Raw genomic sequence first — 27,565 nt, 5'->3', positions numbered from 1 at the left:
AAACAAGCAAACATGTTTTCCATTCATGTGCGATATTTTGCATGCTAATAGCCTGAAAATTGTAAGAAGATGCCGAGCGACGTATTGAGTTATGTGTCTTGTTATTTTCAATATTATTTCTCCATATACGTGTTTGCACTGCTATAGACGTTGTTTTCCTCGTCTCGTCTCGTATTTTGTGCGATTGTTTCAGACCTGTTTGTGTCAAGTGATGTGTGATTGCATGTCGTGTTCCATAACAAGGGTTTATTATTTATGCTAAACGAGAGAAGAAAAGGGTAATAAGTGTATGATGATAACAAGCTGCTATTAATACACATATTATTCCGGAATGAAGGAGCATTATGTGTCATATTTGTTTAGTTACGGCTTTTTGTTTGACAAATAGTACCACGTAAGCAATGCGTGTGATGTGTTTATTCGATAAAATTGCGAAATCAGGGATCAATTTTAACATAATTTTACCATAATGTTCCTGTTGTCCCCTTTGTTGTGTTCCGATTTTTGGCAAAGAATTTTTTGGCCAACATTTCATCTTGATTTTTTTTCTTATCACATCGTATTTGTTGCATATACCTATCAAAAGAAAGAGAGTTCAATCACGAATGCATGCAACAACAAAAGCACATCAATATCAATTTATTTTCAAATAGACAGAAGATAATAGAATAATATTAGGATTGTGTTGGATATGGGGACAAAGACATCTAATAGTCCTCGTCTTCTGCTTCATATCCACACATCAGAAACATATTAAGAATAACAAACAGAGAGTCTTACATACATCTCGAGTCGTCGTCGTTGTCTTTCGAAGACGTGATGGGACAGTAAAACACAGATATGTTCCATAAAATACCAAATAAACAGATAAAAAAGAGGAGATCCACAGCAAAACATCACTTGAAAATGTGCAAATGTGTTTTTTGTCTGTGCTCTTTACACAACTAGATAAGACCAAACACAACAACATGATAAATTTGTATGCAAATTGATTCTATTTGGCACGAATCGATTTCCATCTTTTTGTTTTTCTTCGTTTTTCTAAATATCTCGTAACAAAACATGCATCAATGATACTTCAAGATGCAGAGTAGATACAGATGTCACAATTTGTTTTGTCGATGAGCGAACGCCGACCATCACGAACATTTTTTCAGGTCATTGTCGTTCATCTATCAATGAGTTGAAGGGAAACTGCGAAATTTTTTTTAAAAAAGATATGTTTGTAGAAAAATATTTGATATAAAGTAAGTTAAAATTTTCTTGAAATATGGAAAAAATTTACACTCTATTCGATTTGAATAGAGCTCTGAGAAAAGTTGATCAATTTTAATCAATTGAAAGAACTTTAGTGAGACTTTCAATACTAAATTGATTGTCTGAAATAGAAGAAATGAATGAAATATAGTAATTCTGATACTTACCAAGACCAAATTTAATCACTTTTTTGTATCTCCTCTACAATAATCTTTCCATCGAGTAGAAAATGTCCAACAAATTGAATTAAATGTGCGCCGCCTTACACAATCTTGATATCCAAAATGTACAGTAGAACAGGACGACACCAACCAACAACAACACATTTAAATGAAATTTTATTATCTAAGTCACGTACTTTTGTGCTTTAAAATAAATTAAATTGATTATCGGTGTGGATTTTCTATAGCGCTCATTTTCAAGTCGAAGTACGAAGTCTAGCTGGAAATTGTGTTAAATTTTTTTTTGAATTGAATTTTACTATTATTTGTTCAGTCTGTTATATGTGTGTGTGTCGTTTGCAATGAGCACGAGAGAGAAGTGAAATTTTATTTTATATTTTTTATTGTTTGATTTTTCCATCCATTCGTTCGTCGCGTCGTCGTCCCAACAGATCTCACATAATAATAATTGTGGACTGAAAATCCACAAAATAAAATTGCAAACGTGTCTTTTTTGAAGGTATTTCTTGAATCTTGATTATTATTATCATGGCGAAGCAGAAAGTAGAAAAAATGTAACGCAGCATTTATTGAGTACAAATTAAATTATTATTGTTTTATTATTGTGTAGGTTGCACGACGACATCCGTAGCAGAAATTATTATTCTCCGGAGGGAAATCGCGAGGAAAAAACTAATAAAATGATCAAATAGACGTCGCTCTTTGCCGCAAGCGGAACAAAAATGTGCAAACTTTTCAATAATTCTGCGGCGTGCTTCAAATATTCAAAGGCATCAAAAGTGAACATTGTGTCGTTTTTTTTATTAAGATGAAAAGAAATCACGACAAATACTTTTTTTCTGCACAAATATGGCTTTTGTTCTTTTTCTGTTTTTTTTTTATCACAAAAAGAGGGTTTTTACACGCGTTTGCTGAATAGAAATGCATTCAAAGACTTCTTTTAATTTCTCGTAACCATTGACAACTCGAGTGAGTGAATGTTTGACTCACTTCTCAAGTATTCTACAAGGTATTTATGACTGTCTTTTTTATTTTGTCGTAATTTGGCGTGATAGCTTTTGACTTTTCATGCTGCATAATAGTGTAGTTTCAACAGGCGTTTGACGTCAAAAGTGAAGTAAAGAACTACTGAACAAGTTACTTCCTTCAAATAGAAACAGTTCTTCAGGGAATCCATTTTCTAAAGATTTTCGTTCGAAACGATATACATCTTGTATAGAAAAAATTAAGTTGCATAGATTGACGAAGAATTTATGACAACTTAGTACATGTGACGACAACCCTGAAAAGTTTCATGTAGTAATTTTATTTTTTCAGTTTTGAAGTGAAGAAATCTCACAAGTCAAGCTCTATTAAAATTTTGCTCATTCGCAGACGCGACGACAAAAGAATTCATATTTAAATTTTCTCAGAAGACAAAAAACTTTTCACATATATTTAAGTATTATTATTTGTATCATCATATTTAGGCAAGTATTTTCCTTTAAAAACTTCACCAAGCCAGTACATGAATAAAAAATATAAACTTTTGCCCTCCCATGCATTCACATTCGCTTTATAATCGTAATTTCATTGTTAGTGCATTCATTTTTGTTGTTGTTGTATGAATGTGCGAGAGAAAAGTTAAAATTTGAAAAATAATTGCATGATAAAAGTTTTGACATTTAATTCTTGCGTATTTTCGTTCACATGACACATGAAAAATTTAACGGATGGAAAAATTCTATTCATAAGTCGTCCAACGAGAGTAATCATTATACCGTTAAAAGAGAATCGTGCCAGGAATAATTACAATTAAAGATATGATTTTGCATGATTTCCATATAGAATATGATCGTTAACATAAATACAGCTTTCAAAATATTTCTTTAAATTTTTTGATGTATCAACTCAGTGTCCAAATCTTAAAAGCATTTAGACCCTCAGCATCAATTTAAGCCTTCTTAATTTTGACGTCCGAAACTAAAATTATTGATTTTTTTTTTTTTTGAATTTGCGTGATTTTCTTAAAAAATATTATCGTTAATATAATATATTTTACAAAATATATCGCTTTAAAAAGTTGGGTCGTTCAGAGAAGCGGAAATATTTACTTAAATTACTTTATATTTTCTCCCTCTTCTTGTATCTCTAACGTAACATGAAGATGATGATGACGATGGGAGGATAGCACATTTGTACTACCATCCAATCGTGTGTCGCTCGTAAAAGTGCAAAAGTGCATGCAAAATTCCTTCTGCTTCAGTTGGAATCTTTCAAAAGGCCGAGTTTAAGTATCTGTGCAAAACATAAGAATGTTTTTAAAACTGTCTATCTCGAGTGTGGTTACTTTTATGTTTCCGCTTTTCTATCACAACAACAACAACAAATAACTGGAGCTTAAATAGATACACTGCTGTTTATTTTTCCTGCATTCAAACGTGTTACGTACGACAACTTCAAAGAATATTGTTATAATAATAAAAGTAATAAAAATAATAATAATCAATGTTGCTCCTCATATTGTAGAATTTCTTTTGCATGATCCTTAGATGTTAGTTTTGAAGAAAATAAGAAATTTAGTGAGGAAAATCTTTTGAACATAGTTGAAAAGTTTGAAAACATTGAATGTTTGTTCAACAATATTTATGAAGTGAAACAATGGTTTTTCTTTCAGGACATTTTTTCATGTGATGGTCGATGATATAGTAAACTGAAAGAAACTAAAGCTTTTTTTAGTTCTTTTTTTATTTGGTAAATATTCTTTCATTATACTTAAATGAATTTCGTAAATAAGAACATCTCGTTGACTTCAAAAAGAGGAGAAACTTTGTCTCAGATAACACATAAACTCACACGAACTTAATGATAGCTTAATGATGTCTCATACGAATACATGGGACACAGATAATTTTATTTCACATACGAGTCTTTTGTTAGGCAACTCTTCCTCTTTTCATAGAGACTTTGAATGAATTTACACAAAAGAGCTAAAAATGAAAAGTTTTTGGTGCACAACAAAGTTAAATAAGTCGTTCTCGTTTTTCTTCCTTTTCATGATCAATCATTCATATTCAAATCAGGATACAATTTCTCCAGAAAAAGGAAACATGTTTCAATTGAATTAAAATTGAATACTTTTCCAGTTCTCGATATTCGATTGTGTCGAATTTGTCATGTGTATGTGTATGGATGTATTAGCTTCCGATTGTTAAGGCAATAGTGCGGATGGAACTAATTTGGTGTGTTCTTCATAGAATTATTTTCCTGAAAAGTATTTATGAAAAGATAAAGTTTGATTTTGAGTGTATAGGAAGAGAGACGATATGAAAAAACAATCTGACCATTATCATCATAAATATTCTAAAATATGCTTCATATTTCCATATGAGAGGCAAGGACACTACTGAATTTCCATTCTCTTTGCTTTATGCCTCTTTATTATTATATTGTGCTGCTTTGCTAGTCTCGTTGCGGCATAGAGTCATAATTTAAATTAATTGCTTTCATATGAGAACTCGGCTTTTTCGCACCATTCTCATGTCTCTTTGGGGAGAATAGCTCTTCTCATGTGATGTTTAGCATTTGAGACACTTGCAAATTGCTTGTCACTCAAACTCTCATGCAATTCAAAGAATGGAAATTCCTTATAGTCCTTTAAAAGTTTTCATATGAAATAGACACCCTATTCGGAATTCACGTATCATCATAACGTAACCGCACACACGCAGAGAAAGTGCCATACTTCTCTTGATGTTTAACTAAATATTTCGTGTGATGTTAGTTTCTACCAAAAATTAGGGCATTGGTATCCATTTTAATTGCCACTGACACTGATATTCTGGTTCTTATATACGCAAAATATGAAATATGTTCCAATTCGGTGTCAAACTATGAATTTGTGCAAATTCTGATGATCTAATGCAAGTTTTTCATTTATTGACACCTATTTTTAGTATGACCTTACAGAAAACGATACTCGAGACAAAAGGGCATGTGCTGCGAATATTCATCGAAGTCTTCTATACGAAACAATTTGCGGTTTTTTGGACAATGGTAAGTCGTTATCATAAACACATTAATTCAAAATTTATGTGAAGCACATATTTTCGAAATTCTACCACCAAGTACATTGTACGGCTCGTGTTCTCATTTTCGTGCATGCATCAGCTGTAAAGAGAGACATTACTATTACTAAAAATACACTCGAATTTCAGAATAAATTACTTTGGGTCAACATTTCGTACAAGCATTGTCCCATCAATTGATTGTACATGCAATCCCAAAAGCCAGCGATCCGGATGTTGCAAATTGGGCGTTTTGCATCGATGTTGGCGAGAGCTTTTTTGTAGATGGCGGTGAAACGTTGAATTGTTCCAGCTGTAAACCCTGTTTACAATTGGTTTTGTTTAACATCTTTTCTTTAATGTTGTAATTAGTAGAGCAAAAAGCTTACATCGTATATTGCAAGTTTGTGCCATCATCATGTCAGCGAAATGATACCAATTGATGATTGTTAACGGATTTTCCAACGAGTGCGGCGGCAAAGCATCTCGTATGAACTGCCCCGAGAGATTTCCTTTCGTAGAATGCCCTGATGTTTTGAAGACACAATCTAAAAAGCACTGAAAAATAATTAGTTGAAATATTTGATTATTAACTTTTTATAACTTATTTTTACCGAGTCTTCGTAGAACACATCTTTACCATTTTCCTTCTTAACGAGAGCCTGACTTTTACACTTTCGTAATATAGTTTTGGAGAAAAATGCGGGAAATTTACAGCAACTACTTGCTTTCTGAAAGTAAAATTAGTGACAATAATTTATTTATGAAAGAAATTATAAAATTGAACCGTATTTGGACACGTTGTTGGTAGATTATCACATTGACTTTCTATCTGAAAATAAATGATACTCAAAGATACAAATCTATTTTTATTAAATTCAGTTTTATTTACTTGAACAGGTGAATTAATTATGAAAATTATAAACCATAAAAGTACAGCACGAAGTTCCATTGTTCACGTTTCAAGAAAGACTGTCATACAAAAACTCATCATTGTTTAGACTTTGACGTAAAACATGTAAAAAGTCATTACCGTTAATAAAACAATTTTCATAAAATTTTGTTTAAAGTTTTTTCCTCGAATTGTATATTAAATGTCGTTAAAAATATTTTTATTTTTAGACTGGTTTAAAACAAAACTTTAACTCTAATTATCGACAATAAACCTCATTTTGAATAAAAATGCTGAATATCAACAGAGAAAAGGTTTAATTGAAATAAATTATAGCTATTGTTCAACCATACTAACCGCATTTATTTTAGAATAAAGCTGAATATTTTTTGCATTATTAACTGTTCACTACTTTTCAGGTACAAAATATCGATCATCATCATTGACCTGTGAATTTGCGCCACAATATATGCAGCCTACTTGTCCAATTGAAATATTACATCGTTAATTCAAACTTATTCCTCATAAAATTCAATCATCTCGCATTATAATAAAGTGTTGCGTTGTTGGTCATAACTGCAATATGTGTAATTTCACACACCCGTACAGTGATCGATGATTTTTTTTATAAGAGAACAAAAATAGTACTTTTTTTTTTTCATATTACATAAAAGTGCACAACTTTTGCATTTATCACATTTAATAACTCAATTTTTCGCATAACAATATTCATAAAGCCCCTTTCCATGCATACTTAACTGGGCAATATGCAAAAAAAAAAAATATACAAAAAAAAATATCTAGGACAATACAAGAAGCAGGAACGAATGAACGAACCGACACAATATGCTGCACTATTATAATTTATTGGATTTGAGAACCAACTTAAAATTAAATAAAATTGTACGAGCACGCGATAAAAATTACAATAACGCGCGTACAGCAACGAAAAAAAAATGTGCTGTGAAAATAAAATTAAAGTGAAAAAAAATAAGGTGCGATTATCATTTAATCTGCAGTCAGTGTGCTTGCGAGCATTTCCGGATTCGTTTGGTATATAGAAAAAAGAGGATATTTTTGTATTATTTATGACATCTATTTATCATAAACATGTGTTAAACTTGCTTTAATTTGTTTAAGAATTGTTTTTCTCTATATACATATATTTTTTTGTCGTTGTGCGAACGAGCCACGTACTTTTGCACACTTTTGATGTTTATTCAATTTTTGAACAACAAAAGAGTAACTTTCAGCACGACACTGTCACGTAATAAATTAGATAAATAAAAAGTTTAAATTGGGTCTTTTTGGATGTCAAGTCGTCGTATGGTATGGAAAATTGAAATTAGTAAACAAAGTGAAACGACAAAAAGTAGAAAAAAGTTGATAAATTTTATGCAGAATGTTCAATTTTCTAATATGATTTTTTTTATCAAAATTTTATGTCCATGGATTTAACATAATTTTAATTTTAGTCAAAAACAGCTTTGAAATACTTTGTAAGAATGTAATATAATTTTTTTGTTGTACCTTTTTTCACGGAAATACGAAGCCTTAATGACACAACAACCTCATCCATTTATCCATTTAAAAGTGACAAACTGACAAACAACAACGCACTTGTCAAAACATCTTTCAATTAATATTCGAAACAGACAGAAAAAACTATCACTACAAACTTGTTCAATTTCTATGAACATCGTGAAATATTCCTTCAATTTTCATTAAAAACCATCATAAATGTAAGTATTATGACATGAAAATTGCTCATTGAGTGCTGTGTGCAGCACTGTGTTGGCGTTGATAAGCATATAAATGTCTGTTTCAATATTGTCTGCAACTGGTATTATCCATATTTTTCCTGACGCATTGAACAAGCAGACAGCTCGAATAAGGGAAATAAATGCGATTGTCGTCTCGCTTTTAATGCATGGCAAAAAATGTTAGACAGCATAATAAAAAAAAATGTCGAGTAGAACAAGGAAGAGCGACAAAAAAAATCGTCGCTTGATTTCATATTTCAATTTTCATCGTAAGCATAACGCCTTCCTCTTGCAAGAATCTCCTAACGTATAAATCTCTCACTCGAGTCAAGCAGAAATATTTATGTTCGTGTAATAACATGCCTTTCAAATATGCACTTAATTTTCATATAATGATCATTAATATTCATAGAGCATTAAAGTTTTTCGATTATCTGCTTAATGTTTAAATAAACTTGTGAGTTGTTCTGTTAAGCACAACTTCACAATTTTGCAAGAGGAAAATTGGAATACCTGTGTAATTGAAAATCAAAGAAAAATATTTCAATCAATAACTGAATGAATTTTGAAATAAATCTAATCTCACGATGACTTACTTGAATAAAAAAAAACATACGAGATTGTAAATGTTGATTTATTACGATAAATATTTGCTGCGATCAGGTAATTTTTAATGCATGAAGCTGATTGAAAAAAAAAATAAAATAATGGAAAATACTTCGTTTTAAGTGAAAATTCCACAAATACAAGCTTACAAGAACCGATTTTTCACATGTTATAAGTTTGAAACATTATATTGGTGAATTTCTTTAAAAAAGTAAAAATTTGTTGATAAGAGTTTAATAAAAATTGAAATTTCATGAAAGTTTTTTTAACCCTTTTACTCACATTGTGTCAATTGATGAGAGTATGATAAATTAGCACATCAGTAAATATTGAACATGAAAAATATTTTTGGTAAAAAATCAATGGTTCGGAACATACAATGATGAAGCACTTTTCGATCCATTTCGTCTCGTTTTTTTTGTTGAATCTCGAAAAATTTGAGGAAATTTCTTTTGTAATATAAAATAAATTCTTGTATTATTTAACGATATTTTTAACATAAAATTCTTATTTTTCCTTTGGATTTACACTGATTGATGGAGTGCTGTTATTTCGTCCGGATTTCCTTATAAAATGTTCTTCGATGCAGTAACATGTTGTCCCGAGAACACCAAAAACGATGACGATTGCCATTTGTGTGCGTAATCCAAATGTCGAAGAATAGAAGAAGGCAGCTGCAGCAGCGATTGACTAAAAAAAAGAAATAAAAGTTATTTAAGTTTAAAATTTTCTCAAAATTTCATGCTTTACCTGTGTGAATTTGAAAATGGCAAAGGCATCAGCTGATTTGCTGGCAAAAACTCCTCCTAATAATGAGTAAATCTGCGTGTTGAAACAGGAATCTCCAAAGCCAAGAAGAAAAGAACATAATAGTGCAATCCAAACACGTGGAGGATTCAAAAAAGAAACTTCGTGTGTGTCTCCAAAAGGTGCATCATTAGGCAAATTCAAAAATATCAAGAAGAACGCAATCATGTGCAAGACAAATCCCATTATGACGATTGGATCTCGTCCCCAACGATTCGTCTTTTTGCCAAGAATACCGAATGTTGCTCCTCCAAGAACGGCGCCTGCACCGATAAGAATTCCAGACATTCCTACAAGTTGTTTCGCATTGCTGCCTATTTCTAACGTGAATCCAATACTTGGACTGTAAACGCCACTGAAAAAGGACAATTCCAAACCTGAAAGTAATAAGTGATTATTAATGTGTTTGAATCTCCATACTCTGTGGTAAAATAATCCGGTTTTCATTGATCTTCATAAAATTTATTTGCTGAAATTTACGTATTGCATATGAAATAGGTCTAAGTCATCAAGCTCGTTTTTCTGCTTGTAGTGTAAAATTACATTTATGCATATTAATTAGTTGCTTAATGCATTTCAGATTTCTTGTTGTTACTATATACAAAGATAATTTGTCTGCTGCATGAGCACGTTCAACTGTTTTTGTTGTTTTGTTGTCTGAACTTGGCAAGCTATCAATGCAACAACGTAACGAGTGAAATCAATCAATTGTCAAAATGCGATGTTTTTGTTGTTCATTAGAAAAATTGATGCTCAATATCTAACATTAGGTTGAATTTCTCATAATGAAAATTTTATTTATTTATTTTTTTTGATAAATATTTGAAGGTTTTTAGATTCATTTAAAAGTATAAATTAGAATAATTCTATTAAAGTATCATAAAAAAATCGTAATTACTATGTTCCATTTTGTAGTTTTTAACACGTTCCCGACAATTTATGCACATAAGTACCATAATTGATGAAAATCTTTCAAAAAAGTGACCTGAAACTTTAAAGAGCTTTTTATGCTTAAAATTACGTAAAAGTTTAAACAACTTTTTTATTCCCAAAAATAAATTACGCCTTGCATGTAAATTTCACAATAACAACCTGCCACATATGTACTGAAAAGGGCTTACGTTGAGCAGTTTTTATTTAAATTTTATTATATAATACATATTTTTTTTATAAGATAAAGCAAAAACTGTCCGATGTCATAAAAGGATTGAATCTCAATTAAATTTCATAAAGCATAAAATTGCAACATTATTACTCAGTAGGTACAATGCTTCCAAGATAAACTGAATTTTAAATCACTTTTCGGTTTTTCATTTCATACAAAAAATATATAAAAAAAAACAATAATACAGGTATTAAAATTAAATTTAATATTTTTGTGTTTCGGACATTTCATGCATAATTTATTTGCATAAAAGAGGAACTGATTTAAAAATTCAATGTCGTTGTCGGAGATTTGTTCGTAAACAAAGCATAAATGGATGCGCGATCAATAATTTTTACAATGAATTATAATTGTAAGTTTATATTTTTCTATAGAAAAGGAGAAATATAAAAAAAGAAACTTTACTGCCGTGACCTAATTTCGGGTTCTGCGTCATTTGTCGTAAATTAAAAATTTAATTGATAAAAATTAGTATTCAAAGCTCGTTTTAACGCTTCTCAGATAAGGGTATTGACAAAAAATTAGACCTAAATTTATACTTACCGGTGTACAAAAAGCAAACACTGAGCAACAGCATGTCACGCGTAAAGAAGAATCGCACAGCGTTCTTGAGTGTTTCAATTGGAGTCAGCACAATCTCGATCTCCTTGTCTTCTGTGTCGACTGCCGATACCGTTTGAGGAATTTGTGCTCGTCGAAGACAAATCAAAAATACAATGCCAAGAATCGCAACGCCAATCAGCACAGAAAATACCAAAAGTCGTGTTTCATGATCAATTTTCTCTTTTCCTTGAAAGACGAAATACACGAAGGTGTTGCCAAGGAACAAGCTCATCTGAAACATAGCCCAAAATATGCCTGAATTACGGGAAATTGTGCTTGGATCGCTGCATTTTGACAAATAATTGCCCTGTCCTGTCCAAATGAGAGCAGCGCCGACACCCAAAATAGCACTTGCAAGATATAGAAGCCATGTCGTTGGGAACAGGAATGAAACCACAAAGAAGCTATAAAAAGAAAAATTTGATGAAACAATATTTTGTGTAAAAATTACAAACTTACCAATATGTCAATGCTCCAAGAATAATACACACGCGAGGCCCAGTTACTGAAATTATCGATGGTACAAACCAATTACAAATAGCAAACACGGCGTAAATAATGGCTAAACTCGTGTATCCATCACCCTTGAATGTGGGATCATCCTCTGCAATGCTCTTGAGAACTGTTTGCTATAAATGGAAGGAAGTTGTAAACAAATTAATAAAAAATAAATTTATGAATGGCAAAAATGAGAAAGAAATTGTAAAAAGAAATCGATTAACGTTTATTTTTTTTTTTTTGTAAGTCATAAAAAATTATTGCGCGCTCCTTTATTTGAACAACAAAATCATCATCATCATTGCACCCCGAAATATTAACTTCACTGATAACAATAAAATGGGCTATAAAACAATAAAATAATAACCATTTAAGGGTGTGGTACGTAATTTTTGATTTTTATTGCATTAAAATTATTATGAGCTGTCACAAGCAGCGAACAAATTTCGTAAAAATAGGCCCAAAATTACTTTGAATACATTTTTAAAAAAACTTTTACAACAAAATAAAAAAGTAAAAGGGGATCAACTTTCAAAAAAATAAAACAATAAAATGAAAATATTCTTTGCGGAATTTCATTTTAAGTTAATAATTTCTCTCAATTTTTAGATCGGGTGGTTTTTAAGTTTTGTCGCTCTATTAGAGAAAATTTAATTTTTTTCAATTTATGAGCAAAAAAACGAATAACGATAGTATTTAGTCCCTCAGCATTAGTTTAAGTTTTTATTTGCTTAGTTTTGACAAACAGAACAAAAGTTAAAACCGTCGAGTGAAATTTTGGATTTTGCATAATTTTTATGTATATTAAATAAATAACAAAAACTTATTTATTAATTTACAAATTACCAAGATATATATTAAAATACTTATTTTCTTTTAATTTGTCAAGATTTTAGTGTAAATCATTGATGGTCCGTGAAACCGGAAACATTTTTTATTTTTGTATCGTCCTAATCGAATATCATTCGCCATATTGAATTTAAGAGAAAAACAATGAAACACGAGGTTAGTAAAAATTTTCACTTTTTTAAATAATATGTTCAAGACTTTATTTGAATATTTTTTCATCTAAACAGGCAACACAACAGAAGGAATCAATATAAAATGATGAAAAGGATGAGGAAACACATCAAAAAAAGAAAAAAGATCAGGGCAATAAAGGCAATGGGGAAGGTCGAAGAAACTTAAGGTAAGTTATCAATTTCGATAGAATGTTTCGTAATTTGGAACTCTTTGCGGCAATTTGCGTTGTCGTAAGGAGTTCGGAAATCTCTTTTTTTTAGGAAATCAACACGCAATGGGAAAACATCATACAACACGATCAACCTGAGAACAAAATTTTGACGTCAAAATTCAACATATGGGGTGCAGCGAAAAAATGAAAAAATAAACATCGACAGGAAAATGAGTAAGTTCCTAAATCTTTAGTTTTAAGTTAGATATATATCACGCACTTTTCGTTAGGGTAGTTTTAAGTTTTTTTCAGCTAGATTTAAGTTTAGAGCATTTGTCGCTCTTATAGAGAAAGATTTTTTTTTTATATATATTAGGGAAAGCTTCAATTTTTTTTTGTAACGAGAATTGTGTTCTCCAATAGTTTGTAAGGGATTCTGCTCATAGAGCGTTAGGTAGTATTAAGTTTTCGCAGGAAATTATACGAAAAGTGCGTTACAGATTAGGTTAGTTAGGTTCTTTCAAAAAGAAAATCAAAGAAAGAACTCTTGGGCAGTATTTTGGAATAATTTCCCTCATATTGCCTTTTCTCCAATGATATTCGCCTTGCAAATTTATTCCCTGCTCTTGCACGGATTTCGAGTTAATTAATAAAAGTTACGTGATCTTGTGAATATTAAAGTATGAAAAAGAAGAAGAAGCAGCGAATAAATCACAGTAATTTTCTCTCTGAGAAAAATGATAGAATTTCCTCTAAAATTTTAGCTAAAATACTGATAATACATGACGAAAAACGGAAAAACCTTTCAGACGCATAATTCATGATTAATTTATATCACGCTTCCATAATATGTATCTATTTCAACGTGAATACTGTTACAAATGTTCTTGACTTTCGGTTTTGATTTACTTCCATATGCCTTTTACACTTGCTACGTACAGCGTTATGTGTATCATATTTGTAAGTTAAGTTGGGAGTTTCTCAGCTAAGAAAGGCAATATTTTAGCACATCATGGGAAACAGAGTGTGATATTAATAATAAATAAAATATCTCGAGTATCCTACAGGGTTTTGTTCAATTATCAATTTTCTTGTACAGAAATTAATTGGTTATCGTATGTATTTGTGCTTAGACAGATATTTGGAGTGCACCTGTTACCTAAAAGCATGTTGTTTTTTTTTGATTTGTACAATATATGTATGTATGTAAAGCACGACTTTCCGAGAGTTCTATAAATTTAATTATTGTCAAGTGTCAAATTTTAAATCGATTAAGCCAGGTGTGTTGCTCCTTCCTTAAATAATATATTGTTAGCTGAGGTAGAAGAGAATTCACTAATCGTAAAGTTTTAAAAATATACATAAGATATATAACATGTTGAATACGAGGAGTTGTCTGGTATTTCATTAAATTTAAGATAAAAAATCAATCAGTTTCATAAAATAGTATAATAATTACCGAAATTTATAAAGAAATATTTTTTTGAATATTTAACATCTCATAAAGATTAACTGAAAATATGTCAATCCTCAAAGACCTTCAAAAAGTGTATGCCAAAAGTAGCTCAAGTAGACTTCTTATCATTTTTGCTCACATTTGATAATAAATTTTGTACATTTAAAACCGGGCTTATTATGAAAAATTCAATATAATCAATTTACTTTGATAAAAAGTTCAAGGTGTTTGTTTACAAGCGTAAAATATGTGAGCCTATATAAATGTAAAATATAGTGTCTCGTATTTTTATGCAGAGTAAGGCATTTTTGAGACCTACGATTCTCTTTAATTTTAAAAATTTTTTATAAAATATTTTTCAGTAGAAAAAATTGAATTAGTATTCAAAATCATTATAATATGGTTCACAAAATCATAAAATACTTTTATTTTCAAAGCAGTGACTTACTTCCTGCTATGTAGGTAGCAATATTTTATCGCAAATTTTAAATTTTTAAATTTTTTTAAATAACAAATTAAGTATTATGCAAAACACATTGGAGGCTTGTCTTAAATAAATATTTACACATTTGACCATTAAAATGGCAAAAATATTTCAAGTTCAAACTTGAATGAAACATTTGTGCCGCTAAAAAAGTATTTTCAAGTGTTTAATAAAAAACAGTAATAATATTGTTGTATTATCTTAATCAATCAAACACAAAATAAACAAATTTTATCTTACGAGAATTGATTATTAGGAATTTACGTTAAATCAACAACGTATATTCGAAATGTGAGATAAGGAAAAAGATTCGCAAACGATCACTCACCTCAATATTTCCCATTGTCTGGAAGGCCGTAAATAAAAACATGAAGCCAAAACCCAAGATAATTATGTTGACAAATCCACGATTCATCTTGATTTATTATTTTTTAAATGTATTCTTTGAAAACTTTGATTAATGAATGTTTGTATTTTTTATCACAAGTTTTTTATAGTTCACTATTACTGAAGTATTTGAATATAAATGAAAAGCATTTGTTTAAACATTAACTTTACTATATTTTTTTTTTATTTTTACAAAAAAAAAGTATCACATTCTTCAAAAATTATTTCATGATTTTACTTTTTTGTTTTAATTTTTTATGTTGTTGTGTTAAGTAACAGTTTTTTGTATTTTGCAAAAATAAAAAAAAAATATATATTTTTGCCGATACGGATCAATAAAGTCAATAATTCGGTGTTTCACATTCGCTTTTCAAAACAACACTTAAGCAGTTCGACGAGCCGTGTTGCACGCTTGAAGTTGACTAGACAACTAAAACGAGAATATTTTAATATATCAGGTTATAACTTTCAATAAAAATATAAAATATTGTAAAGTGGTTATTATCTCACACGCTTTATATTTGGGCGTTGATGTGTGAGTGAGTGTACATTGTTTCTCTACGACTATGTTGATTGATTGTACGTGCGACATACAATAATACTGATTAAAGACAAACTTTGAACGTTTTTTGCCGAACTCCGGTTTGTTTGTACACAAAACTGTTGATTTTTTAAGGTTTTTGACTCATCTTGTCCGAGATCTTAATTGAAAATGTTATCAGTTATCAAATTTTAAAAATATCTGCTTATTAATGACGACGACGATCTGTGAATGAGTAACTGTTGTTTGTTTATTTACTTGCTTAACTTACAAACACAATGAATAAAACGGCAAAAAAAGAAAGCTTTGTTGGTGCGTTGTTACTACATGTGTATTACATTTACGACTGACACGTCATTCATTCCCATTCAGAGTACGAGCCCACTCTCTGCGTTATTTTTGTTGTTGTTGATTATTATGCATTCATTCTGTTTTTGTAAATAAATCATTAAATTTCGTAGGTTTTTATTCACAAAATGCATCGCCCATTAAATCTTACTTTGAGATTACAGCTTGATATTCTATGGCTCCTACAAAACAATTAAACTGATATTAATCATCAAAAGTTTGAGGAATGAAAAATAACAACTTTAAATATTAATAATAAACTTTCAAAAACATTTCAAAACAAAGTTTTACCATCGTCGTTGTTGTATCGTAAAAACAGCTGTTTTGTGGTTTTTTCGGAAGTGTGTTTGTCTCTTTCTAATACGTATTTAAAGTTTTTGCGAGAGTGTGTGTGAACATTTTGTTTACAAAACATTATCAAAGTAAGTAAATGCATAAAGAGCCAACAAAGAGTTACAGATGATACTGTTGGTAGTGTAACGATGGCGCGCAATGTCAAATAACTAAGAATAAATGATAGATAAAGATTTGAAATTTGAGTTTCTCGTTAAAATTTAGAATTTTTTTTCAAATTTTTGAGCATTCCTTTGTTATATTTTTTTTATATTAAAGTCTAACATCACTGAACTTTTTATTTTTTAAATGGAATTTTTTTCGTAAATTAATCATCAAAACGACTACTGTAAAACTCTTATGTAATAAATTGGCACGATAATGATTCCATTAACACTTCTTTAATAATTTGTGTTACAAAATTGAAATATTTGCACGATTATAATCGAACACAATCGCTGTGGGCCTCATTTTGTTTGAAAATGTATTTGTTGTCTAAACCAGATATCTCCTGCTTATATTCTGTACGAGGGCGTTAATTACAATTTATGAAAACATTTCAACAACAATAACTTGATATCTTAAATTTATTTCGTTTGACGGTAATAATGCCAATAAATGGGTAAAAATTCTAATTAATTTGCATTTTAATCATAAACACACCTCGCCGACAAAATTTTATGATATTAAAAAAAAAAATTAATATGTCGAAATATCAAAATTTGCTCCAGTTTCCATTTTATTATTTACACATCTGATAATGATAGAAAACACATTATTTATATAAAATTACATACATTACCAAATATTGCTGTTGATTTATCGGGTTATTGTGTGTTGTTGTTTTATCTCTCAAATTGTATGTATTTTATTATCGCTTCGCTTTGATAACGTGGCAACTGTGTCGAGTCGAAACGTTTTATCAATGAGTTAATATTAACTGTCGCGGTTGTTAAATTAAATGTTAATTATTGTTTTTGTGTGAAGTCGATTGCATATTGTGTGAGATTAAAATGGATTTGCACGAGGTTATCGACAATTTTGAGAGTGAGATGAAAGAAATTTTCTGATTCACCTTTAGAATTATGTCATTCCATAGATGATGTCGCTAAAGTCATATTAGAAATTCGTTGAATTTTCAATGAAACCATAATTTTAATTAATATTCTGTGAGACATGCAGCTGCATATTGTTTTTATCTCTAAGTCGGATTGGCCTGCTCTATTGTTAAAGATGCTAAACATGTAATAAGATTTGATTCAAATCATACATTTGCAGTGTTGAGGCTTATATTCAGAAAATAATTACTATTATGCATTTCACATTAACTTTCTTGATTAAGAAACAAAAGCTTAATATTAAGTTCACGCTTCATCGTACAAATGTTTATTGGTAACACAAAAGAGAGATCTAAGTAATAATCATGTGTTAGAAGACAATAGAACGAAAAATTATTTAAAATAATTTTCTCGAAATAAAAGATAGTTTCTGTCCAAAAACTATTATTCAGTTAAAATTAGGCAGTTTTTATTACATTTTCACTTAACTTAAATTTTTAACCATCACCTTATACAAAGAAAGTCCTTTCTTTATTAATTTCACGTCGACTTGAACAATTGTCGAAACTCTCTCAAGTTGTAAAACTTAATTGACTTTCCGAATTTTCCGTTTGTGTAGGCTCCTCCGTAATACACGGGATAAGCGCCATCAGCAAGTCTCAGTTTTGGGCCCATGTAGGGTTCAGCTAAAAAAATAAACTTTAAAGGAAATTCTTTTCAAAAACAAATTACAACTCACATGCGACAAAAGGTTTAATTTTACTCAAAGGTACTTCATCGATTTTGTAAATCATTTGGATCGGACTGTTAACATGTCGAGGGCTGTATCGACCAATTCCTAATTTGTTTTTGGGGACTTTTTTCAGAGTTGTTTCTTTCTTTTCCTTCTCGTTGTCATTGCTCTTTTTGACCTCATCTGATGAGAGAATTCGAACAAATTTTGGGTTAAATCCTTTGTTCAATTTAGGTTTGGTTGTTGTGAAAGTTATTTGATCAGGAGATTTGGTTTCCTCTGCTGTTATTTCGGAAACTAATGGAACTATCAAAGCCACGAGTGTGCAAAAAATCTATAAATAATAAGAAGATTGAAGAATCATAATTAAAGAAATGAATAAATTCTTACAATTTTATTCATTTTGATCAGAGATACAAATTTATCAGTTCTTCCTCCGAGTGCTAATATTTGACTAAACATTAAATGCTAAAATTTTTACGCGATTACAGGTATCGATGACTAATAAATGTCTCTCGTGTCTTTTATACAATCGTCGGTGCTGTATTTATTGTTTAATTTTAATATAAGAAATAATAAATACACAATCACATCATCATCGTCAGTGCTATTATCTTATTTTTTGTGTTGTTGATTATTTATCTTTTTTATTGAAGATGATCGTGTAGCAAACTCCATTGTCGTGTGGCCAATAAAATTAAGGCTGCTGCTGTAAATCTACTAAATACTTCGAGAAACGTCAATATCACGCAGCATGTAAGAATTTATGATCCAAGTTTTTTTGTCTTTTGTTGTTTTTTTTTTATTTTGCTACTTTTGTGAGTCATGTGTCGTTTTTTTATATATATATTTTTAGAGCTTTTTCACGCAGTCAATGTTCGGATAGGAATTTTATGATAACAAACGCGAGATTTTTTTTGGTCGTCGTATCATAGACAACAACAACACTGAATAGTAATCAAGTTTATTGTTGATTAATGCTCGTGACAAGTGCTGAGAGAAACGTGATGCCTGTCAGCTTGTTTTGGCGCGAGAATAAAAAAAAACCAACAACAAGGAAGTGTAAACTTTAAAGGTATTTTGTTACGTTAAAGGTACATTAACGATGTCAATACGCGTCATTTATTCAGATGTTGTGCCGAGTGTGAATTATTGTGCTGTTTATTATATCATAATTGAGATAAAAATATACAAATTTTAAGTTTTGATATATTAAAAAAGGCAGTTTGAAAATGAAAATCATTTTTTTCCACTTTAAAAGTTTAAAAACACAAAATATTCGTCTGATTTATTTCTCCTTACTTATTAACAATAAAAACGTGAAACTATAACAGCATTACCTCCTGAGTATAACGACTTATCATACACTTTTAATTAGATTTCTGTGATCAAATTATTGTTCAAATATTTACATTGATGTGAATTTATTTTTCATGTCGTCGCTCGAGAATATACCGCCTTGCGGCACGCGGCATAATCCATCGTGTGGGTGTTCTATTCTGCTACTGTGAATGATAATAAACAAAGTATACGTGGAATAAATACGCTTTTCTACCTTTAATTTTTGTCGTTTGCGCACAGCACAAGAAGATAATCATTTTAACTAATTAAAATACGAAAAATCTGCACAGACACGCGAAGAAGTGTAATGAATATTATTAGCTGATGGGAGGAATTCTCATCACAGCACTTTGTTTAACCAGCTAGCTATTTAGCAGCGACTGAAAATGTAAATGGCATCCGAAAATCTTTTTAAAATGGAATTCGTCCTTTGAAAGAAAGAAACACACAAAAGATACCGAATATAAATTTTTGACTGTGTTCTACTTATAATAGGATTAAAAGTTAAATTGAAATTCTCTTTACTTTGGATATTTATTTATTCATTCAAATACACACTTTCATAGAGTGATATGGAAACAGAAAGATAGAGAGAGAGACAGACACCAAAAATCTTTGGTTATCTGATTTTTAAACATGCAAAGTCAATCATTGAATTAAAATCAAGCTGCTAAAACTTTTATAACCCAATAAACTACTCTACTAACTCTTTACTCGTTGGTACTTTTCCATCTCTGTCTCATTGTGTACTGTTGTAGATAGCATTAAAAAATGTTACATCGCACACTTTTTTCGGAATACAAAAGTTTGTGCATTAAAAATATACACTACTCTTTCATTTCATATTAGGTTGCCGCTATTTTGTATGTGTGTGGATAGAGTGTGTGTAATAATCTTTTTTTGACATGCACAACGGTAATTGTTAGAAACATGTGAAAACTCTTTCCTTTCTCTCGTTCGAGGACGTCGTAGCGACATGGAGAACACAAAGGTGTGTTGTGTATGCATCGAGTTTAAATGCAGTTAAAACCTCAAACATTTACATCAAAAAACTTTTTAACTTAATATTCAAACAGTTAACTACATGCATGCGTTCGGGAGTGTGTTAGCAACTAAGCTACTTCTGAAAATGCAATTCAATAATTGAAGTGACAACGCCAACGCTCACGAGAACGAATTAATTTTTGAATAAATTTTGGCAAAATAATACCCAACAAACTTTAATGATCGTTGGTAAAAATGCATGATTTTTTAGAATGATTTTTGGCCGAATCGGTCAGAAAAAAGAAATCAAAATACTTTAAAGATAAAACCTTGGCAAATTTAATTTTTTATTTAAAAGTTTTCTCAGTAACTTCATCATTTTATTATTTATAAAATAGAATTTAAAACATTGGAAAAAATTTCATTGTTTTTCGACTACTTTTGGTAAATGATATTTCTTGTATGTGTTCAAAAAACAATTTGATTTTGCATTGAAAAAGTTTTCATAGCACTTCAACCCCAACTTTATCAACAACATTCATCTAATTCATGCACGAAAATAATTTAGTAAAATCCTCCGTACATTTATTAAATTGATATAAAAAAATATTTTTTTGTCTGAATTGAAGTAATTAATTAATCATGACCATTCTTTCCTTTATTAAAACGTCATTGTTCATACACAAAAGTTCCCTCTCATACTCTTAACGCGTGACATTCTTAAAAATATAAGAAAAAAAAATCGAAAAGGGAATATTTGAAAGGGTTGAATACTATGCTTACCTATAAATGCCATGCCATTCCAACAGGCAAGCACGAAAGAATGAAAAAACAACAAACGAAGGAAATCAAATAGTTAAAATATTTTCACGTTACGGTCGTACAATTTCTCGTCGACGTCAATAAGCGTAATAATAATAACGTTCCGTAGATTGTTTGTAAACATATCAAAAACACACCTGACTTGATTGAATTGTTTCCTTTTGTCAGTTTTTCCTTCGATTTTTCTCCTTTTTTGTGCTATACCGAATAAGACGTCGCTGTTGAGTTGAGTTGTGGAATGCCGTTGTAATAAAAATAACAAGCGTAGGAAGGAAACAGATGCGGAATATCTTTACTACTCATTTGTCTCTCGTTATATTAATTGAACTGTCAAAATCATTTTATTGATTGTTTTGGAGATCGTTCATTTTCTGTGTTTCTCATTAATGGTCATTGCAGCAATGAATTACAATGGATCAGATCTAGGTCTAATAAGAGAAATGTGACTTGCATGTTAATCAGATTCAAAAAAAAAATCGTTTCATCGACTTGTTGTTCAACAAAATACAAATACAATTTTTCTTCGGGGCTTTTCTAATTGTAATATTTTGACTATTTATTGACAAAATTTCATTCACGACAAAAGTTTTAAATTTTCTTTTTGCTTTGAAACACACATTGAGATTAGATCTCATTGGAATTTAATTTTTTTTCCTCTTTTGCAACTGTACAACTTCTGTCCGTGTAATACACTTCCCAGAAATAAAACTTTTTATTTCATAACAATAACTGTACAAAATTTTATTGCAGATTGAGAACAAAATATCTCGAAGCTACGATTAATGAATGTTATCCGTCTTACATCATGTTGTCGCTCTCTCTCCATGTTTAAGGTACACATTAAAGTCGGATTGTTGTGACTTGTCGTGCATTATTGTTAAATCCTTTTATGATATACGTAAAAAAAAATCATCGCATAGAAAGAATTACAAAAAAAATATTAAATCTAGACGACGACGATGAAAAAAAATATATGAGAAATGGATGGCAAGACATAATCTACTCTGTTTACTTTGCATTACTTTTTATTTACAACATAATCATTTAATCCTTAAATTCGTTGTTATTATTATCAGTAATCAGTGTTGAAGTTCACGTTTTTGCCGACTGGAATGATTTCCAATATTCACAGAAGGATATACGTTCACGAGTTGCGAGAAAACTGACTGAGAGAGAATATGCTCAGCAAAATTTCCCCCCTTTTTGAACATTTTCATTGGAAAATCTATTCTCTCTCTCATATTTTGTGGTTGGCAGGATTCCTTCTGGAACAATTTTGGTTGCAAAAGATACAATCTCACAGTTTACGTTCAGAACTTTACGGAAGCAGACATGGAATATTGATAATAGTTTGGTATTGTTAAAAAAGTCTGTTGCTCCCTATCGTGATAATGATTTAAAATATTAATAATTACAAAAATAATTAAAACTAAAGTAAACATTAAAAATTTTACAAACATGGAAGAAAAATAAAATTATGATTGAACTTTTTTCTGTTTGAAAATTATCAACAATAACAATGTCCCAACTGAAAACAGTAATTTATATTTATATTCTCCCACAATCCTTACCGTCTACTGTAACAATATAAAAAATAATTTTTATAGCCAACCAGTGAATGTGTATAATACATATAATGAAATATATTGCCATATATATGGAACATACATTGTGCAGTTTTGAAAACATAAACAAAAAATATTATTGTTCAAAGTTTTTACAATAAATTTGTGGACACAAAATTTTTCTAAACTATTTCATAAAATTTGCATTAATATAATATAAAATAGTTTGTGGTTTGTCATATAAAATAATTATTATATATTTTATCACAAATATTTTTAAAATAATTTTTTATGAAAAAATTGTACAAAAAATAATTTAACCAGAAATGCATTTCAATCAATATATTTAAATGAAACATCGCTTCTCTCTAAACTTAAGTGGTTATTTGTGTAAAGTCTGCTTGCATACTCACATATTCTGCTAAAAAGCTTTAAAGTTGTACATTTTGCAATTTGCCCCGAAGTACTTTAATGCATTTCATTGCTCTATTATTGTACAACAAACATCATACATATAAAAAGGTGAATGAATTTAAAATGCGAAAGTGCATTACATCCATCCAGAAAATAAAACAGATGAAAAATATTTACATGAAAAAATAATATAATGGATAAATGTGTTCATAATATAAAAAATCGTGCAAATATAACATATAATATAAAATTTTAAAGAAAACGCTTATTCTCGGAAAAATTATTAAACAAGAAAAGTTTTTTGTTTTTAATCAAACATATAAATTACATTTTCATCATTCATACACATGAATGAGATGAAGCATGAGAAATAATAAAATTAAATAATTAATGTGTTTCCTGTGCAAATACCATTCAAATATAAGATAAATATAATATTTGTCATATCTTAGTGTACGTGTGTGATAAAAGATTACGAAAAATAATTGAATATTATATGAACATAGTGTTTGTTCTCTTATAGAAGAGTAAATAAGAGAAAAAAAGGAAATTTTACGCCCACAATTGGATGTACATTAGTTACATTTTAACTACATCATTCCTAAGAAAAAGGTAGGATTTTCATACATTTTTGATAGATATTTAGATAGATTTATTTGCATCAACGAGTGCTGAATCATTCGAATTGACACACTTCTTTCGCGTCACAAAAAAAAATTGCGTGGGGCTAACATTGTCATTAAAAGTGTCAGTGAGAAAATCAATTAAATAAATATTGTAGACGATGGAACGAATATGAGTAAAATGAATGACATTGAAAATTTTGTGTTTTTCTTGATTTTTTTCTTCAAGATGATTTTTGACAGGTTGTATTTGGACTATTAAAATGACTGACTCCATTTTAATCGAATATTTTTTTTTCGTTTTAAACAAATAACGTTAGGTTGTACGATGCGATATAAAGAGTTGATGCCAATCAAAAATTCACGGATTACGAGCATGCCATTTTCCGCTAAATTAAGAAAACAGACCTAAAACGAGCACTGAACTCATTAGATTTGATGTTATCTTTCTATCCTCACAGCACAAGAAAATCTTTTTTCTGTCTCGAACGTATATTTGTACGAAATAATAATAAAATTTATTTCGCGGCAGAATTTTTTTTTCGTCTACCTATTCTTCTTGTTTGCTCCTTACCTTAATAGGCACAAAATATTTTCTACTTTCACATTTTTCATTCACACCTCTTTGATTGCATCATTCCAAGAAAAAAAAAGTAGTAGAAGAAGAACAAAGTTCATGCCCGAGCAACAACAAAAATTTGACTTTGAGTAATAATTTTACTCGTGTACGATTTTTTTTCGTGTTCTTTCAACCTTACCTTGTCTTATCTTCTCTTCGCTTGTGAAAATGTACAAATTGATTATAGCAAAAAATAAAACGAATCAAAGTAGACCAACAAAAAAAAAAGAAAAAATATAAGAAAAAGTTTTGATAAGTTTCCGAGGTATCTCTCTAATGGTATTATTGCCAATGAGCGGAATGAATGAATGGTCGAATGTGAAGAGGATGATGATGACCCAAAGTGATAGGAAATGTGTCTGTTGAGGAACCGAAACTTCCGATTGTGTTTTGTGACGCGACCCATCCTAACATTGCCACGTTCCTCGAGGGATCAAAGTTTATTTGTTGTATTTATTTATTGTATCGTTATTGAAGCTGTCTGCCTGCTAATCGACGTTAACAACAAATAGAGATACTTTTGCGTCTTAAATTGCTTTAATTCGATTCGAATCGAACTGCTGCTCAAATATTCAAACAGAATCAATTTGATTAAATTATATTTCGAATGAAGAGTACTCTTGTGTGTTCCATCATCCGAGCACACGGCAATACGATGCCAATCAATTTTCTTCTGAATTCAAATTACATCCTCCAACAGACTTAATTGAATGACTACGACAACGACGAGTTGTTCGTAGTTGATATCATAATAAATCATTTTATTGTCAAAATAATGATTACCCGAATGATTTATGCCTTTTAATTAAATTAATCAAGCGTATCATGCAATCGAATCATTTCGAAATGTACAATTCTTCCGGTGTGTTGAATTCGATTTGAATTTGCTGTCAATTCCCTTTGACATGATTTTATGAGTTCTTTGATGAACTTACTAATTTACATATTTTAATATTATTTTTATTCTTTCAAGGATTAACAGCTTTTGACATTTGCCGGAAGCGAAAAATTCTTACAACTCAATCTAAAAGTTTTCTTGACGACGAGTTATTGGCAGATTTACATGTCTCTCTTGGGTGTGTATGCCTTGTAAAAGTCAGCAGAATTGACGTTCTTTATCTGAATTTGTAGTAATATTTAATATTGCACACTTATGAAAAACAAAAAATATACAACCAAAAAAATTCGTATATAAGATTTTTAAAAGAATTTCCCTAAAAATGCAAAGTGGCAAATTGAAAATCTTTTTCACAAAAAAGGAACAAAAATTCTTGAAATCAAAATTAGATAATTTTTCTATGAATTTAAGTTATTTATTACATTTTAGTTCGAATTTATTTACACAGCAAGGAAGAATTTTCCTGTTTAAACATTTCCATGCGAGCAAACGTTACCTAACTCTCAAAAGTAATATTAAAATTTACAACATGCAGGGAAATTGATCCTTTACTCTCATGTTCAGGTAGTGTATGTAGTTGGCAACTGATGTGTACTTTATTTCAGTATTATAATTTGTATGAATTAGGTTGTTCTCGGTAAAACTTTGTGGCAAAATTCTTACAATTTAGATTGATTTAATAACAAAAATTATGACAGCATCCAATTTTTCTTCTTCTCGTTGTAGTTTTTGTGTTAAGTTAACTTTTCATTCTACTCAATAACTTTTTATAATGAAAAAAACCAATATATCTCCCTTTAAAAATGCTCTTAACCCATATAAACAAAGATAAATTTTCCTTTCTATTTGATGTGCAAACACACCGAAAATTTTCCGAAAACTACGCTTCCAGACAGTAGAGCAATTGTAAGAGTGTCTCAGAAAAGTGTCATTTTCCGTTCCTCTATTTGCACTGGATACATTTATATTTGCCAACACGTAACTAAGGAAGAAACGAAGAGAAGTGGCATGCAATTTATATCGATTGGTTGGTAGTATAACATTTAATACAATAATAATAAAAGAAAAAAAGAAGAAAAAGCAGAAAATGAAAACGTTATCATTGCCAAAGACGACGACGACGATCGGCAAGCACATGATACTTAATTCTCTTTAAAGTAGATTACATAATAATGGAGAGACATTATTGACAGTTGAGAAGGACTCTAACCAACCACTCGTGTCTTTAGTTTCTCAAGAAGCAAAATAAAAGTAGAGTTGACAACTAATATCTCTATTTCGAAGAAAAATTGTAGACGAAAAAAGTTTTACATAAAGACCGAAAGATAGAATTAGACTGCATTTAATGGTTTTTGAAACTAAATAGGTTTCACATATCGGTCGTGATCGTTTTAAGGCGTTATATAATTTTATGGGTCGAATCCTGTCTGCAAAAATGAAATTTTCATGATGTCTGGGTAACAACATGTCGTCTCTCTTTAAGTCAATTTACGTAATTGATATGTGTGTTAAAAGCATGTTCAGCAGTTAAATAAATGAAGTTTATTAAAAATATTTTTATGAACAAGGCGTTCGACGTATTTCATATAAGAGGTTTATAACTTAATGAAGAAATTTGTCTTTAACGTGGATTCACAACTAAATAGGCGTCTCCATTAGTTCAAATGATTTTTCTTTCTTGTTATTTCTCCACGTACATTGAAATTGCAAAAGAAAATTAAAAATTTCTTGTCTTTACAACCGATGCAAGGTAACCCGCATGCATTTTTATCCATGGCTTTACATTTGTACAACTGCATAAAAAAGGTAATTTTCTTGAAAGTCTCCAACGATTTGCATAAATTTTCATTTTCTTATCTCAGTTTTTCTTACTTTTTTTATGTTGCAATACACGTTGTTAGTATTAAAAGATAAAAATGTTAACTTTTTCGAAGCTTTATAGTGCTTCAGGTACTTTTCTACTTTC

The 27,565-nt window shown here is 30.0% G+C and overlaps 4 protein-coding genes across 12 annotated transcripts in view; 1 reads left to right on the top strand and 3 right to left on the bottom strand.

The window, feature by feature from the left end:
• Positions 1 to 5,535: 5,535 nt before the first annotated feature.
• LOC134835570 (general odorant-binding protein 67-like) lies at positions 5,536 to 6,437 on the bottom strand. Its single transcript, XM_063850449.1, has 5 exons — positions 6,423 to 6,437; positions 6,100 to 6,216; positions 5,875 to 6,043; positions 5,646 to 5,807; positions 5,536 to 5,588 (listed from the first exon to the last, which is right to left on the bottom strand). Exons 1-5 carry the CDS (start codon positions 6,435 to 6,437, stop codon positions 5,536 to 5,538), a joined length of 516 nt encoding a protein of 171 aa, XP_063706519.1.
• A 2,584-nt stretch (positions 6,438 to 9,021) lies between these two features.
• On the bottom strand, positions 9,022 to 16,499 carry LOC134834128 (UNC93-like protein MFSD11). Of its 5 annotated transcripts, none has more exons than XM_063848679.1 (7): positions 16,361 to 16,499; positions 15,559 to 16,289; positions 15,262 to 15,440; positions 11,781 to 11,950; positions 11,262 to 11,725; positions 9,497 to 9,930; positions 9,022 to 9,436 (listed from the first exon to the last, which is right to left on the bottom strand). In XM_063848679.1, the coding sequence occupies exons 3-7, from the start codon at positions 15,346 to 15,348 to the stop codon at positions 9,254 to 9,256; spliced, it is 1,338 nt and encodes a 445-aa protein (XP_063704749.1). In that variant the 5' UTR covers positions 15,349 to 15,440; positions 15,559 to 16,289; positions 16,361 to 16,499; the 3' UTR covers positions 9,022 to 9,253. The 5 variants fall into 5 exon arrangements, with proteins under 5 accessions (XP_063704749.1, XP_063704750.1, XP_063704751.1 ...); XM_063848680.1 differs by having other exon boundaries at positions 15,262 to 15,750; positions 15,833 to 16,289; XM_063848681.1 differs by having other exon boundaries at positions 15,262 to 15,750; positions 16,133 to 16,289.
• Positions 16,500 to 18,040: 1,541 nt separating this feature from the next.
• LOC134835640 (uncharacterized) lies at positions 18,041 to 18,778 on the bottom strand. The gene is made up of 3 exons (XM_063850557.1): positions 18,724 to 18,778; positions 18,340 to 18,667; positions 18,041 to 18,286 (listed from the first exon to the last, which is right to left on the bottom strand). Exons 1-3 carry the CDS (start codon positions 18,733 to 18,735, stop codon positions 18,141 to 18,143), a joined length of 486 nt encoding a protein of 161 aa, XP_063706627.1. The 5' UTR covers positions 18,736 to 18,778; the 3' UTR covers positions 18,041 to 18,140.
• Positions 18,779 to 23,816: 5,038 nt separating this feature from the next.
• Positions 23,817 to 27,565, top strand: part of LOC134835629 (teneurin-a) — a 196,473-nt gene continuing 192,724 nt past the window's right edge. For 4 of the 5 annotated variants that reach the window (XM_063850541.1, XM_063850542.1, XM_063850540.1 and 1 more), the window contains exon 1: positions 23,817 to 24,071. The gene's annotated coding sequence lies outside the window, so the exon portion shown is untranslated. The remainder of the gene's footprint in view (positions 24,072 to 27,565) is intronic. The other variant, XM_063850539.1, reaches the window with a different exon arrangement.

The sequence above is a fragment of the Culicoides brevitarsis genome, chromosome 3 (genome assembly GCF_036172545.1).
Source record: "Culicoides brevitarsis isolate CSIRO-B50_1 chromosome 3, AGI_CSIRO_Cbre_v1, whole genome shotgun sequence".
Classification (NCBI taxonomy): domain Eukaryota; kingdom Metazoa; phylum Arthropoda; class Insecta; order Diptera; family Ceratopogonidae; genus Culicoides; species Culicoides brevitarsis.
Note: the sequence above shows the minus strand (reverse complement) of the source record. Positions and strands in the feature narration are given on the sequence as shown.

What these genes read in the sequence shown, in the direction of transcription:
- LOC134835570 (XM_063850449.1), bottom strand. An exon ending in ACAAACTTGCAATATACGAT is followed by an intron (nt 5,808 to 5,874) that starts GTAAGCTTTTTG and finishes AATTGTAAACAG; the next exon opens with GGTTTACAGCTGGAACAATT. An exon ending in GTACGAAATGTTGACCCAAA is followed by an intron (nt 5,589 to 5,645) that starts GTAATTTATTCT and finishes CTCTCTTTACAG; the next exon opens with CTGATGCATGCACGAAAATG.
- LOC134834128 (XM_063848679.1), bottom strand. Translation starts at nt 15,348, where the DNA reads ATGAATCGTGGATTTGTCAACATAATTATCTTGGGTTTTGGCTTCATG. An exon ending in AGACAATGGGAAATATTGAG is followed by an intron (nt 11,951 to 15,261) that starts GTGAGTGATCGT and finishes TTCCATTTATAG; the next exon opens with CAAACAGTTCTCAAGAGCAT. An exon ending in TGTTTGCTTTTTGTACACCG is followed by an intron (nt 9,931 to 11,261) that starts GTAAGTATAAAT and finishes TATTACTTTCAG; the next exon opens with GTTTGGAATTGTCCTTTTTC.
- LOC134835640 (XM_063850557.1), bottom strand. An exon ending in AATTAAACCTTTTGTCGCAT is followed by an intron (nt 18,287 to 18,339) that starts GTGAGTTGTAAT and finishes TTATTTTTTTAG; the next exon opens with CTGAACCCTACATGGGCCCA.